The sequence below is a fragment of the Thermobia domestica genome, chromosome 10, assembly GCF_964235325.1.
Source record: "Thermobia domestica chromosome 10, izTheDome1.hap1.1, whole genome shotgun sequence".
NCBI lineage: Eukaryota > Metazoa > Arthropoda > Insecta > Zygentoma > Lepismatidae > Thermobia > Thermobia domestica.
The window spans coordinates 1,742,091-1,757,619 of record NC_137463.1 but is presented as its reverse complement, the minus strand read 5'-3'; the positions used below and the strand labels follow the sequence as shown (position 1 = coordinate 1,757,619).

General features: G+C 36.6%; 1 protein-coding gene across 6 annotated transcripts in view; it reads right to left on the bottom strand.

Moving 5' to 3' along the window:
• The window catches only part of pds5 (cohesin associated factor B pds5), a 143,126-nt gene that overhangs the window by 123,028 nt on the left and 4,569 nt on the right, over nucleotides 1-15,529 (bottom strand). For all 6 annotated transcript variants that reach the window (XM_081727604.1, XM_081727606.1, XM_081727607.1 and 3 more), the window contains exons 2-4: nucleotides 7,490-7,612; nucleotides 4,087-4,287; nucleotides 2,986-3,170 (exon numbers count right to left, since the gene is read on the bottom strand). In XM_081727604.1, the coding sequence (XP_081583730.1) occupies nucleotides 2,986-3,170; nucleotides 4,087-4,287; nucleotides 7,490-7,591 (488 nt within the window). In that variant the 5' untranslated portion in view covers nucleotides 7,592-7,612. The remainder of the gene's footprint in view (nucleotides 1-2,985; nucleotides 3,171-4,086; nucleotides 4,288-7,489; nucleotides 7,613-15,529) is intronic.

The following is a 15,529-nucleotide window of genomic DNA, read 5'->3' as shown; positions in this document are numbered from 1 at the left end:
AGGAAAAGGCTCATATTGTGTTGGGAATCCAGTGACTGGGTTCTATATTAAACTGTAGGTCCGTGTTTCAGTTAACTTCGATGATGAAAACGAACATAAAAGTCCAAACATTATGGACCAGCATGTTGAAAGAAGGTGGATATAATTTTACTTAATGTTATTAACAGCAATCTAAATATTAATTAGTTTCACAAAGAGAATAGCAACTAAAAATATCTCTTGGAATAGAAATTTCCACCCTTAAATGGCCACAGTAAGGACAGTGGTCAAAAATTCGGTAAAAGCTAAATTCCAAGTAAATTAAAGTATTTTATTCATTTACATTGTATAGGAGATTTAATTGAGCAGCAGTCCTATATAAACAAATCGCATTGTTTACAAAGAGATAGTAATTTATGTAGCGTAATTCTGGGAATTTTAGAATTTCGGTTTTGAAATTATTTAACATTCCGTTTGCTAATTGTCTATGTATAATGTGATCGTCTGTAATATTGCATGTTATGACAGAATAACAAGCAGCCAGGTCGAAGTTTGATTATCAAGGATTCCTGATTAACTAACTTAATGAGAAATATTTTAAAAATCATATACACTTGTATACACGATGAACAAACCTCCTTTACTGAAGACAATCCGCCATATTTTATATTCTCTTCCCGAATGAAAAATGAAATGAAATCTACGTCCCACTATTATGCCGGTTAGGCTAAAGGAGGCGGTGATGATGAGAAATGAATGAAATGGTGGAATGAAGAAGTGGGAGGAAACGGGAGAACCTCGAGGAAACCCACGCACACGGTGTTTGTCCACCACAAAGTTCACTTGGCGGGGGCTGGGATCGAACCGGGACCCCAAGCGCCAGAGGTGAACGCTCTACCACTGAGCCACCGCGGCCCCTACTCTCTCTTCCCGAATGTCGATGCAGTTTCCATAGATATGCGTTGCGCAAAAATGTTTAATTCATTCATCACTACAGTTTCTAACATGGTGAATATTTCAAATTTAGCCAGAATTATCTCGTTAAACAAGTAAGTTTCGTTTCACCGGGAGACTTCCAAACTATGCGAATTCAGTACTGAAACTTAAAGCAGTACATCTATAATTGCTGGTTGCAATAGATTATTAAGATCAAAGACAGAACCTGTTCCTGGGATGCAGAATCCATATCACTCTCTTACTGCTTTTCTTGTATGGAGATTAATATTAAAACCGGAAGCGCAAAGTGATGTCTATCAATTCTGGTTGCAATAGAGGAATAAAATGAGAGGTGAAAATATCATTTCGGCCCATACTGAATCCACATCAAAAAACTGCTTGTCGATATCTATTTCCATTTCATCCATTAACCGATCAGTGCTGTACCTGTGAATCGTATATTTTCACCACCTCAGGTCTGAATAGATAGAAGTCGAGACAAAACTCATCCTTAGGACTGAATCTATGTCAAGAAAACTTCGACTATCCCTTACCGTTTTTGCTCTATGGGAATAAGTAGTGAAACCGGAATTACTAGCAAAGTTTAACCACTTCCGGTTTTGGTAAAGTATTGCGAATGGTAATGCTACTGTCTGAGACTGAACCGATTGCAGAAAATCGCTTGTTGCTATCTATTACCGTTCTTGTTCTATGAGCATCAACGTTGAAACCGGAAATGGTTAATTTCTACTACTTCAGGTTTGAATAGAAGGAAATGGAACCTATTCTTGGGACACTGAAGCGACTGAAAAAAGCTTCTCGACCTCTTACTGTTTCTGTTGTGGACACCGGAAATACTAGTATATATCAACCACTTCCGGTTCCATAGAGAGGTACAAGTGGTTAGGTTATATTCTCTTGAGACAGTGAATCGACTGGAGAAAACAGGCTGTCGCTATCTATTATTGTCTTAGTTCTATGGCAATCAGCAATGAAATCGGAAATGGTTGATTTACACCACTTCTGGTTTACTGGAGGAGGTGAAACATTCTTGGAACTCTGAATTCATTACATGCTTCTTACTAACTTTTACGGGTTTATTCTATGGAAATTAGCATTGAAACTGAAGACCTAGTAAATTTCAACCACCGTGTGTGCTGATATGTTTTCTTGAGGCGCTAAATCAAATGAAGAAAAATGTCGCTGTTACCGTTTTTGTTCTATGGCAATAAACGCTGAAACCGGAAATGGTTGATTTCTGTTAGTCGCAGTTTGAATATGAGGCTAAATGAGGAGACGGAACCTTTTATTCTGATGCTCAATCGACTGCAAAAAGACACTCGATCTTTCTTACTGTTTTTGGTAATATCAATAGACAAACGGACGGACATAAGACGTTCTATGAGACTTCCGACACATATGCATACCATACTTTGGAAGTCCAATAAATAAGTAAAATATTAGATTCCACTTTACTAACCTGCATGTTCCTGTAGCAAGTGAATGGTGTATAATAAACATTTCAAATATTCATCAGTAGTACAAGGTTTTTATTCCATCTTGTGAAGGGAAATTGGTCACATTTAAAATTGATTTATGGAGTTATATACCAAATAGGAATTTAGATTGTACGATACCACTCTGTATGCTGCTTTAGTGTCGTAACAAAAAATTAAATTGTTGCATCTTTTTTTTTAACTCAACAGTCTAATAAATTATATAGTTTGTTCCACGACCTCCAAGAAAGTTATTTCTTCAATAAATCATTCGTAAACGATTCTTTACTGAACAAGCGAGTACTTCTTCAATATCTCCAGCCATCTTAATAATTTTTGAAATTGAATATTCTCAACTCCAACTATGGAGCTTCGTAAAATTGGTGATTTTTGAGTAGTAGGTACATATTTTTATAGAAATTCATACGCGTAATAATGGCAGAAATAAAGTTTAATTTTACTTGATTTTATTCAGTACAGAACCTAATGATTTCTTGGAAGCCCTGGAAATGACATTCTAATGAGAATACTCATTACTTCAAGAAACGCTAATAAAATTATCCGTCATACTTACTTTACAATTTTAAACATAAGTGAAAACAAATTACAGAAGATTTCCTGGCAGTCCTCCAACTCAAAACACATGTTAAAAGATTTAACGTAGGCCAAGTTCTCCAACAGGTAAAAGTATCTTTTGAAGGCTGGATCTTTAGGATCCTTAAGTCCAGAAAGTTGTTTGATAAGAAAAAGAAATATGGTCTGCAAAAAAATAAAAAAAATACAAATAACAGTTCCGAATAATAGTTACAGAAATACTGATGTTTTCATTCACTAAATAATTCAAAAGCTCGCTTTGTTGCTTAATCAAATCGACAATACTTTTATATTAAACTTTTTCTCAGGGATGGTACAACTCTTCATTTATGAGAATTCATTCATGTACTGTGAAATAATAATAATAATAATAATAATAATAATAATAATAATAATAATAATAATAATAATAATAATAATAATAATAATAATAATAATAATAAACATCATAAATATTAAGAAGTTCATTCATTGAATAGTAGTGTAAAGCACGATATCCAAAACGATAATATTAACGGATGGAAGAATGATCGGACAGGCTCTCGGTAACCAAATGGCTGCTAATCTCCAAAGGGACAATCTCCAGGGCACAAGAGCTTCTGAAAACTAATTAAATATTCTGTGAATATTAACTGCGTGATTTAACAACTCTCCCGCTTTTAGTGGCTAGCCCCTGTGCCTCTGGTTTGATTTCTCATTCATTCATTTCCATGAATTGTGAGTCTGCTTTCAAATAAAGAGCACAACAGTGAGACGCTAAACAAAACAATAATAATAATTTCATTTTAATTTTAACAAGCAGTACGTATGAATTTCAAATTATTTGATTTCCACACATCATCTGTGAGTATGGCACTTGGTCTTCATACTTTCTGTTAGCCAACATAGGAGGGATGTCTTGTAAAGATACATTGCTATTCAGTTTAGATTACTGCGAGTTTAGTTAAGTACATTGCTATTCAGTTTAGATTAAGGTCTACTACGAGTTGACTTTTACGATATAATCTATAATTAACCTTTCATATATCATCTACACTTTCTATCATTCTTAAATAACCACGACAAATGAATATTCACTTACTTTCACTTGATCAGGATCTTTGTACGGAGCCTCCGGCGCATATACTCGAAGTACATCAGCGATGCAGCACGCAATGAGCAGCTGGACATCGCGGCTGGGATGCATGAGGAAGTAGTCGTCTGCCAAATGCAATGCCAGAGGAACATACTCTTGGTAAGCGCCTTCATCTTGGCCCATCGACTGGAATGTGTGCGCTAAGGTCTAAAACACCAAGTAACAAAGAGTTATTAGTTTTATACATATATAAAAAGCACGGCTAATACCACTACACTCAAAGGTAATATAGACAACACAATCTAAATGTTTCGAGAATATTTAGAATGGAAAAATGTATATGTTACAAGAACTAAGTCCGTACTTGTCTCACAAGGACAAAGGAGCAGCCGAAGGAAGCCACATTTAAAAGCAAATGAAGGAACTACGTTAAAGATAAAAACCCCGATCAACCAATTCTCCTGTAACGACAATTGCATTAAAAGCTGTAGACTCCGAATTCTGAAGGAATAACATGAAAAAGATCTGATCAGTTATAATGGAATTAACTTCTAGCTAAGTACAGCGTAATTTTCTGCAATACTTTAAAGTAAGTTAAGAATAGATATATCATTAAGATAAGAAACAACAGATGAAAATATAATACAAATATACGAGGTGTGTTAGAAAAGTAATGAAACTGATTTTGTACTAACTGAAGTTTTTGTGTTTTGCAAACAACAATGTTATCCCCTTCAAAGTAGTTCCTTTGGGCAGCTATACACCGGTGGAGTCGTTATTCCCACTCTTGGTAGCAGCGCTGGAAGTCTTCAACTGGTATGGCTTTTAACTAGTCGGTCACAGTCTTTTGAATGTTCTCCAAAGTTCGAAAATTACGTCCTTTTAGGACATGTTTCAATTTCGGGAAAAGGAAAAAGTCACAAGGGCTCAAATCAGGTATAGGAGGGGTTGAGGAACAACAATAATGCGTTTTGAGGTCAAAAATTCATTGATAGAAATGGCAGTGTGACACGGGGCATCGTCATGATGAAGCATCCACTTGTCTGCAATGTCTGGTCTCACACGAATCACTCTTTTCCTGAGCCTTTCAAGGACGCTTTTATAGAACACTTGGTTGACAGTTTGTTCTGGTGGAACAAATTCTTTGTGCACAATACCCTTACTGCCAAAAAACAAATCAGCATTGTCTTGATCTTTGATTTGCTCATTCGACATTTCTTCGGCCGAGGAGATGACGGAGTGTGCCACTCTTCGCTTTGCCGCTTTGTTTCAGGATCGTACTCAAATATCCAGGATTCATCTGTGATTACACAATTGAAGAATTCTTGGTCATTGGCAATCCTTTCAAGAAGATCAACGCATACGTTTTTTCGATTGTCCTTCAGTTCAGTTGTGAGGTTTTCCGGCACCATTTTGGCACAAATCTTTCGCATGTTCAAATCGTCTGTCAAAATTTGATGTACGGTGAAAGTGTTTAAATTTAATTGTTCACTCATCATCCTTACTGTTAACCGACGGTCTGATCTCACAAGAGCCCTCATACGTTCAACGTTTTCGTCAGTTTTTGAAGCTAAAGGTCTCCCTGAGCGAGGTTCATCTTCAACGTGTTCTCGGCCTTCCAAACATGATTTGTGCCAGCCGAAAGCTTGTGTTCTTGATAAGCAATGTTCTTCATAGGCCTGTTGCAACTTTTCAAAAGTCACACTCGCGGATTCACCAAGTTTAACACAAAATTTTATTGCACAACGTTGCTCTAAATTCCGATGCTCTCTTTCTAAAAAACACAACTTCATTCATGGCGCTGTCAAAAATAATGTGTTAGCTGTACGGAGTTGTAACTCGGACTGAGGAAGTGGAAGGGATTAACAAACCGGTCTAACACAGGCCGGTAGAAACAACGTTGCCAGATCGCCCGCAGTGTTGCCAGTGTCATTACTTTTCTGAAATACCTTATATGTACCAGACTTTACCACTTCATCCTTTCCAACAGAAAAGTATTCATATATTCCAAACAAGAAAAGAGATTTAAAAGTATTTGAACTGATATTTCGTATTATTAATGTCTGAACAAATGTAATATCGGAATATTAAATATGAACTTAATTCATTTACGCCTACTTTAATACAGGGATAGCATAAATGATTCATTCCTTTTGAAAAGGTTACATTTTTCAAAAGTATTACAGGTACACAAATGAAAGATATATGAAAACAACCACAGACTCACCAAGTTTATACATCCTCCACAAATGTTCAATATGTGCCTCTTTGGTGACATGACACACGTCCAGACGATACTCCAGATCATTCCATACATTTCGTAGCATAGTCCTGTCAATTGTCTGCATTACAGCACTAATGCGTTCTTTGAGCTCGACTAAGGATTGCGGTAGTGGTGGGGAAGAAGGGGGACGTAAACAACAACCACAGGCAGAAGTAGCAGGGCGTTAAATCAGGAGATCTGGGTGGCCAGTAGAACAAAGCTATGTCATTCTCACCAATACGCCCAATCCACCAATGCGGAAGTTCATCGTTTAGGTATACACGAACTAGGACGTGCCAATGATGGGATGCCCCGTCTTGTGGGCGTGTTGGCCTTGTTTACGTACCACCACTACCGGAACCCTTACTTGAGCTCAAAGAATGCATCAGTGCTGCAGTGCAGACAGTTGACAGGACTATGCTACGAAATGTATGGAATGATCTGGAGTATCGTCTGGACGTGTGTCATGTTACCAAAGAGGCACATATTGAACATTTGTGGAGAGTGTATAAACTTGGTGAGTCTGTGGTTCTATTCATATATCTTTCATGTGTACACGTGTAATACTTTTAAAAATATAGCCTTTTCAAAATGAACGAATCATTTATGCTAGCTCTGTATTTCTACAACAAATAACCGATGGCGTGCTCCTGTAATCCAGCTCTCCTGGAGGCGATCTAGTGCTGTGGGAGAACGATTTGCATGATGGCTGTGCATTCAAGTCCCGGTCGTGGTTCCCGGAGAGCACAGGTTAATCCATCATAAGAACTCAAAAAATAAATAAAGATCTCTATTCTTGACTTTTGCGATGTCTCATATCCGAAGAATATTAATTGGCATATACCAGGGTAATTATTACTCAACTATTGTATACGCTGCATCTATAACCTTCATTCTTATTCGTGCTTCCTAATTTCCAGTTCTCTGCATGGTTTTAAACCATAGAGAAAATAAAATGTCATTCTAACCCTCCTAGCTCTGCCACGCAAATGAAGTAGATCGTACACTCGTCAATTAATATTTATCACTTGGTCTATCCATATCACTTAGTAAAATCTACACAATACAGTACTAAAATACAAATCAATACCTATGTAACACACTTGCAAGTCTTATTAGACGTGAAAATTCCCTGAATAGTCTTACCTTTAACCTTCTGATAAGTTCATCTGGACCCAAGTCTTCTGTAACTTCCCGACAGCCGGGAGGATACACAATAGTGACAGTATCTGCACCACCCCGAGGCATCTCAGTTTACCATTGTGAACACTGCAAAGAGAGGAACAACACTATGATGGCAAGATGTCTATAAAAACCAGGGTTGTTGAAATCCCTCCCTCCTTCAAAAAAATCCAAAACTATATTTCAAAATTTCCATTCAAATGATTATAATTACTTTCTTCAACTGTGTTTCTTGGCCACACAACTAGTTTTAGAAGTAGCTCAAAATATGTATACGTTTCGGAATCATACATAACTAATCTTGTTCGCGCTTGATCAAACTTGCTGCAACGGTGTTCAACTTGTCTGAACGAAAAGCAATGCGACTATAGACTATATTCTTTTTTTTTTCTTTCTCCAGTACAAACAAATAATAGATGTCTTGCTCTATGTATCACTTAATTACAAATCGAAAACACTTCATTTAAAAAAAAAATGAAGTTATTATAGTTGTTTCCTCAACGAAACCACATCTTCCCTCACGATAATCATTTTTTTAATATTATTATTATTATTATTATTTTAACCATAATTTTGAATCAAAGATAGTATGTAAACTGAAAGTATTACTACGTTGGTTTCACCATTTCAGAGTCCAACTCAAAAGTCTTTCTCCTGAATGTTGCTTCGTTTGTAAAACCGTACGTCTTCACTAATTTTAGTACTTTCTCCACATCCAATCTGTTTCGAAGTTTGGAGCATATCAGCCCTAAAGAACTGAACACACTTTCAATTTTCGAAGAGGTAGCAAATCATCTCATAAATTCACAAAAACCCATCTACTAGAAAATTCTTCTTTGCAATTTTTCTTTCCTTTTATTTCTTTATTTAATCTTTAGTCTCAGAACTGACGTTCTTTTTTTCTTTAATTTCTAGTTTCAATATTTGCCTGGCGTCTTTTGAAGGAAACTACACGAATTTTCAATGAAGGCGGCTGGTCCAGGGATTTGAATCATGGGCCCTATTCTATACTATATAGAATTTCCACTTCTTTGTTACTCTACCAAAATGTCTACTTCCTTACTTCTAGAAATCGAAATATAAGCGAGGCCAATAACCCAAAGTGTGTATGCCCCACGAAAAGCGGATAGATCTTCACGGACTCTTTACGCATGACTAGGAAATTCCATAGTTTTATGTGTGTACAATAGAACATGAATTTTTAAATGACGTTTTAAGTAGGCATACGGCTTTAAATGTACGTATAAAAATAAAACACAATTTCGCCCTATAAAACTTTTTTTTTTTTTCCTCCACAATCCAGATAGAACAGTGACATAAGTATATTAGACAAATTGACACTGAAGCCGAACTGATTTACAGAAACTGGTTAGTGACACTCCAAAGTACACGAAAGTATCAACCACAACGGACAACAAATTATGTTACAACCAAAGGCGTACCAAACACAGGCTACAGCCTGCAGATATGTCGAACTACTGTGTTTATTGTTAAAACCTAACAGCAAACAATCAGTACAATTTATTTCAGAAATTCAGAATACAATGTCTGCAAGGCAAGAACTTCTTCGAAACTTCAACTGTTAGACTAATACAAAAAGTACTTTAACATGCATTAAAAGCGACTGCATGTCTAGTATTATCTTTTCTTTCTTTCTTTCTTTATATCCCCTCTCTATTCATTGACGAGCCGTTCCGAGCCTGAAATCTCACTATCTCCACTCAATTTCCGAAAATCTCCCTTGTTGCTTGGTACCTCATTCGTCTGGATGGTCATCTTGATTTGCATAATTATTATTATTATTATGGGCCAGAGTACGATTACGAAATAACTGGGCGGAGAAATTGCTCTTTAACATGACAATTCATCAGTTTACGTAGTGGAATTGAATAGGGAGTGCGAGCCACCACACTTAACTTTTCTCTGACCATTTTTTTACATTATCATTTAACATACTACACTGCATTTATTATTGCAATATTTATAGCTAAAATGCACTACATTGTCATTAATGATCTGACCCCTTCCTCCCGAAAGACTACTTGTTCAGACAGCATAAATGCATCACCTATGGTGACAGGATGAAAGTAAGCACTTGAGCACTTGGGAGTACGTCATACAACCACTTGCAATCGAAATAAGCGGATGGTGAGAGTTACATGCAGATGAAATGGACATGATCATTGGACCACACTGATTCAGTCATTCAATATTTGAGGTTTCCGGCAAATTCCAGCTCTCACGTGTTACAGTGTCAGACCAAGAGTTGAAATGGGAAGGAGAGGGAGTGATAGAACCGCAATCCCGACCAGAAAAAAAAACATAAGTTGTCTCACGAAGATCGGACACAAGTGAACAAACGCTGCCGTTTATGGTGGTGCAAAACATGGCACGAGTGAACAGTGGATGTGCATCATGTGAAGTGACGAATCACGCTATCATCATATATACATCTGAACATCTCCTCTCTTATTTTCCACAAGTAGCAGTGTCACAACGAAAAGGATTTTTAGTTTGTTACAGTCTACACGACCTGAGAATTGACGTTCGAATTTTTTAAGGCCCAAAAACGGAAGTACCCCTGTCACCAACTGTCCATCAACAATTCCCCACACAAAAACTATGATGCTCTTGATGGCAGACTGAAGACAGCAATACACATTTAAATTGTACTGTATACACGGCATTTCCCCTCGCCATCCATTCAAAAGCTTTAGTGTGTCATGGCAATCGTATTTTATTATATTTTAGATTTACTAATGGCGTGATATTTTCTCAATATTGAAACTGTAGTAGAGTTTGAAATTGGGCTTGAGTGTTTGACTAGAGAGATTAGAATGGAATATATTCTTGAGAGAAATTATGCAAAAATTTAGCATGGTTTAACCTTTAGAGGGCAGCCAGGGATTTAAAAAAAATCGTAGACCTTCACGTTGGCGGCCCTAGTAGCTCTGCTCCTTGTCAGAGAGACATGAACGATTCCTCGTTCGAAAGCTTATGAAATACAGATTAAAACTGTAGTCTACCCTGACGTTGTCAGCCCTTGCGACCCCTTAACTGGCAGAGAGATATGAGGCATACCTCATTAGAAAACTCAAGGGACACAGATTCCAACAAGGTAGCTTTTGTGCCCCCGCTGAGTACGACAAATAACAGTGTTTCCATAGACCCATAAACTTCGAAAAAGTGTATTTTTCCAGACTTTTTTCACTTCCTTCTTGTTTTAGGAGTTGGGCACGGGTGGCACAAAAGTTATCTCGTTGAAATCTGTGTCCCATAAGCTATGGCTTATATCTCTGTAACAATCAGGAACAAGTTTCCATCTCCCAAATGCTGACGGGTAGGGTAACTAAAAACATCCAACCCCCCCCCCCCTCAGAGAGCCGTCCTCTAAAGGTTAATGTATTTTCTTGGGTACAAAACCCAGATAATATTAAACTGAAATAGAAACAATTACTTTATATTGATCTAATAAGTGCATTTTTGGGTTATATATAACGAACAGAAAATAGACATATAAGACTGATTGAAGTACCGGTACTTGAAGACATGGATTCTTATAACTGAAATTGCACTACTGAAACCCTATACCCTATTATGTGAATATTAAAAAAAAAAAAAAAAAAAAAAAAAAAAAAAAAGTTTAATTAAACATCCTGAAGAAAGGCATCCGATTAACATGTCAGATATATAGATTTAGAAGTTAAGAAAGTGATGATCACCATAGGAATACATAAAAGTCAATATTGTGTTTCCATGCTCTCTAGCACCTCGTCAACTATAATGTTAGAATGAAAATATGTAAATAGGTTCCTAACCTTTCTGGGTTTGGGTTGCTTCATTTGAGCTCAGCGTCCTATCTAGCAGTGCGGCTATATGAGACGAGGATCTATAGCTTAACGTACGATCTGAACTACATGAGCTCCCACTCGGGAATCGAAACCGGGTCTCCCGCACCAAAGATGCGTATGCAACTATACAGTGATGGGAGAGCTCTACTTTTCTCTGCAAATCATTTTTGGCCTTTTCGACAGAAATAGGAAAATAAAATTCCCAGTTCAAGGGTGGCAAACGTGGTCTTTTGGAAAGATATCATAACGTGAACAGGCATTTAATTTCCTTGAATTTTTCTTGATTTCTTCAGGAAAGATGTGCTTCCCGAATACAAGGTCAGGTCTTAAGCTACATGTCCTAAGTCATTTGATTTTGTTTCTCTCTCTCTCTCTCTTCCTTTTACGATCATATTTCTATTTATTACAAAAAGAAGAAAAAAAAAAAGCACTCGACACCTTGACACGAAACCCACAAGTTTTACAACTATTCATGAACGAGAATTCTTTGGATGAAACTAGTTACACACTTTCACAGTCAATCTCGTCAGGAGTCTGACCTACATAAAACCAGTAGCGATAATATAATCAGTCACACAAAATACGGAATAAGAATGCAACGACTATTAGTAACAATACTAACACGTTTCCTACTGTAATACGATCATTTTTATAATGAAGGCAGGGTGGCTTTGTGGTAGCGTGCTCACCTCTGGTGCAAGAGATCCCAGGCGATGTGATAATGATGGACATTACGTCCGTGCGTTTCATTAGGGCTCTTCCGCTTGCTACAACATTCTCATACCACAAATATTTTCATAATTACTCACTTTCACATTAACCATTCCTGCCCTTCAACCGTGGGCAATAAACTTTTTTTGTTCTTATTCACCGTACTTAAGTAAACTCTATAAAAAAAAAAAAGAAAAAAGAAAAGAAAAGAAAGAAAGAAAAAAATTAAAAATAGAACTATACTAACTGAACCATCCGAATGTTTAGCGGTATACTGACCCCAATTTTAAGTTAAGCTGTAAGGAGGAAGGGATTCACAGTTCATTAAGTAATTTGGGTAAATAACAGTTTGAAAAAGATTATGAAAAGTAACACCAATATTTATATAAACACAATGAACTATGAATAAGCAATAATGCATTAACACCCAAAATAACGAAAATACACATCGATGGTTTTGGGAAAAAAAAATGCACATTTACACCTAGATAGTATCTACAATCTGTGAAACTTTCAAAACTTTTCGACCACCCCCACCCAAATTTTAAAATATTCAATTTTGAGCATGTATGATACGATAACTCGGTAAGGGGAGGGGGTAGGGCGTCAATTTATTTTAGGTAGTTTTAGGTCAAAGGTAACCTTTTGGGTTAATAGCCACCCAATTTGGATCAAGGGCCGATTTCACTATCTTACTAGGAATGACCCTTTATCTGTACTGTCTGTGACCAAATATTTCGTTGACACTGTTTCCTGTTACAGTATGTTTACTTTGCGGAGCAATCGTACAATACGCACCGGCTTCCTTCAACAGTGAAAAATTCCGAATTCGTAAGTTTCAAACACGGTCCGGTTAGTCATAGCTGAGTTAAAACAGATCCCATTATAAAATTAAAAGGAAGAGTGACCCACACCAATAGTAAATAACTATAGGGTAATCGAAATTTGTGCCTGAAATACAAATGAACATTTGAAGGTAATTCAAATCTCACAGAACTACTTCCAGTTCAGTGTTCTTTACGTTCAATCATCAATTATCTAGGTATAAGCCATTTTAAAGTTATCCTAATTCAATCGACCACTCATTATCAGAAGATCGTGAGGACGAGATTACACCCCTTACAATCCCTCTTTTATAATCAACTGCCAAGCAGTCTTCTGCCATTTCTGAAGGAATTGAAGTGTTTTCCACAGAGTTGGCTGGTTTAAAACAAAAAACGAAAAATGTTCGTAAATGGGTAAGTGTTCGTAACATCTTGATGAACACACATTTATGGGTTATCACGTTTTACTCCCGTATATTATAGTATTATATTCAGACATAAATTCCCCATTCATTACTCAAAGATATTAAACTACAAAAGCAGTTTTTTTTTTTTTTTATAAGTTTATGAATATTTCTTTTGTGATTTTTTTTTGTAGTTTATTATTATTGTTATGCAATTGCAACCTAAGAAAATTCTAAATATTGTTTCGTTTTAATAATGTTTACTATTGATAAAATAAATCGAAATGCGGTACTTTTTGGGAGGAGTCATATAAACCCCACAAGAGGCATTTCTTGAAATCAGAAGTATCTTTGGCATCTATTTATGTATAAATTGGTCAGAGCCAAAGTGGACTCAAATAATTCGTATCTTTATTCTGTAGTATTTTGAAATTGATCATATGTAATTCTGTACAATGATTTCACTTGTGCAACTATTTATCTTTTTGTCCTTCTAAAATGACTCTTGATAATCATATTAACAAGTATGTAAAAATCAGTACACTGTATTTTTATCAGGAGTCCTTCGTGAGTGAGCTGGCAGACGTGTCTCATTTATGCCCAATTAGTCCGGTTTCGAGTTCAAATGAAGAACAATTTCTCTCGGACGTAAGCCGAAAAGCCGTTTGGATTCCGCTTTAAGCTTATGTGATCCGTTCCAGCATAACCTAGTTGTTGCATAATAACACCAAGGCGAAACAAACTTATTTCTATCCATATGTGATATAAATACATCGAGCAAATTATTTAAACAAACAAACAAAAAAAAAAAAAAAAAAACTGGTTTAAACAAAAAAAAAACTGCTTTTTTGTTTTTTTCAATATAAACCATGGCTTTTGCCAACCCTGTTTTTTTACATACTTGAAACTGCTGCAATATCCACTAAAATCATCACGAAGGTGAAGCCACTCATCCTAATTGTGAAGCTCCAAAGTAATACCATGTCCTTATGAAATACATTCTTGTTCTAAAAATTCTGCCCACCCTTAAAAAGCCTCGTATTCCTGTTTATTAACGTAGAATCTTATTGGCTCTTCATTTCATGCCAAAGTGGTTGTAAGAACACGACCTTTTAAAGTGAGATCCAAACACGAGTGCCTTAAAAAGAAGGAATGTACATATTTCTTTATTGTTTATTTCGACCAACGCTTACATATAACCTAAAAACAAGCTTCTATAAAACAACGCATTTCACAACAAATATCGAGTTGGATACACGTATGGTGTAGTCTTATAACCTACTTCAGTAGAGGCGTATGAGCTCCCTATGGCTATATGGTTAGCGCGAAATCGTCTTCGGTGCAAAAGGCCCGTGTTGGATTCCCGGTAGAAACTCCTGCGAATTGGATCCCACGTTAAGCTGTAGGTACAACTCGCATGTAGTCTTCGTATTGAAAGGGACGCTAGCGATAGGGAAGGGCGTATTTTGTGTAACGTCATGACGTGAGTCCTCATGTAAGATAAGCCCTCACAGTACCCACCACAGTATCTCGTCTCCAACAGGTCACCGGCCCCGACTACGTGAGTGACGTCATCTTACAGATGGTTCATTACTGCATTCAAAACTCAAGTATAGATTGGAGTCCTCATAAATTATAAACCCCGATTGCGAAACTTCGATGGTAAAAGGTGCATATTGTCGTAAAAGCGAAATTAAAAAACGAATTGTAGCTAAACATACTACTTTGTCCTGAATATTACCGCTACGTGTTCCACTTGTAAAAAGATTTTTTTCTATCAGATGACTGCTTCTGTCTTAATGTTTTCTCTAACATAACATTCCACATGATAAGTAATTCTTTTGGAGTACCTATGCAAAAAACAATTTCGTAAATTTTAAAGAACAAAAATATGTAACAGAAAGATGAATTTATACTGCGAGTAAGTGTTTGTGACTGGTCAGGAAGTGAAATGGTTAATACACCAGCACAGAAAGTCGAAAACGCACTCGGAACAATCGACCGTTTCTCTCTGAATTGCAGTGTTTAATACCGCTACATTTTTCATTGTCATAAATTACTCATTGGAAGCCTGTGATACTTGCTTCATCTTCTGAGCAGTCAGCACGAGTGTTTGAAAGTTTTCCAATACGTTCTCTGCGCCAGTTGCATTATATTGAGTGTCAGAGTTTAAGTGTGACCCTTGTACATTTAGTAGGTTGCAGCAGGATCATC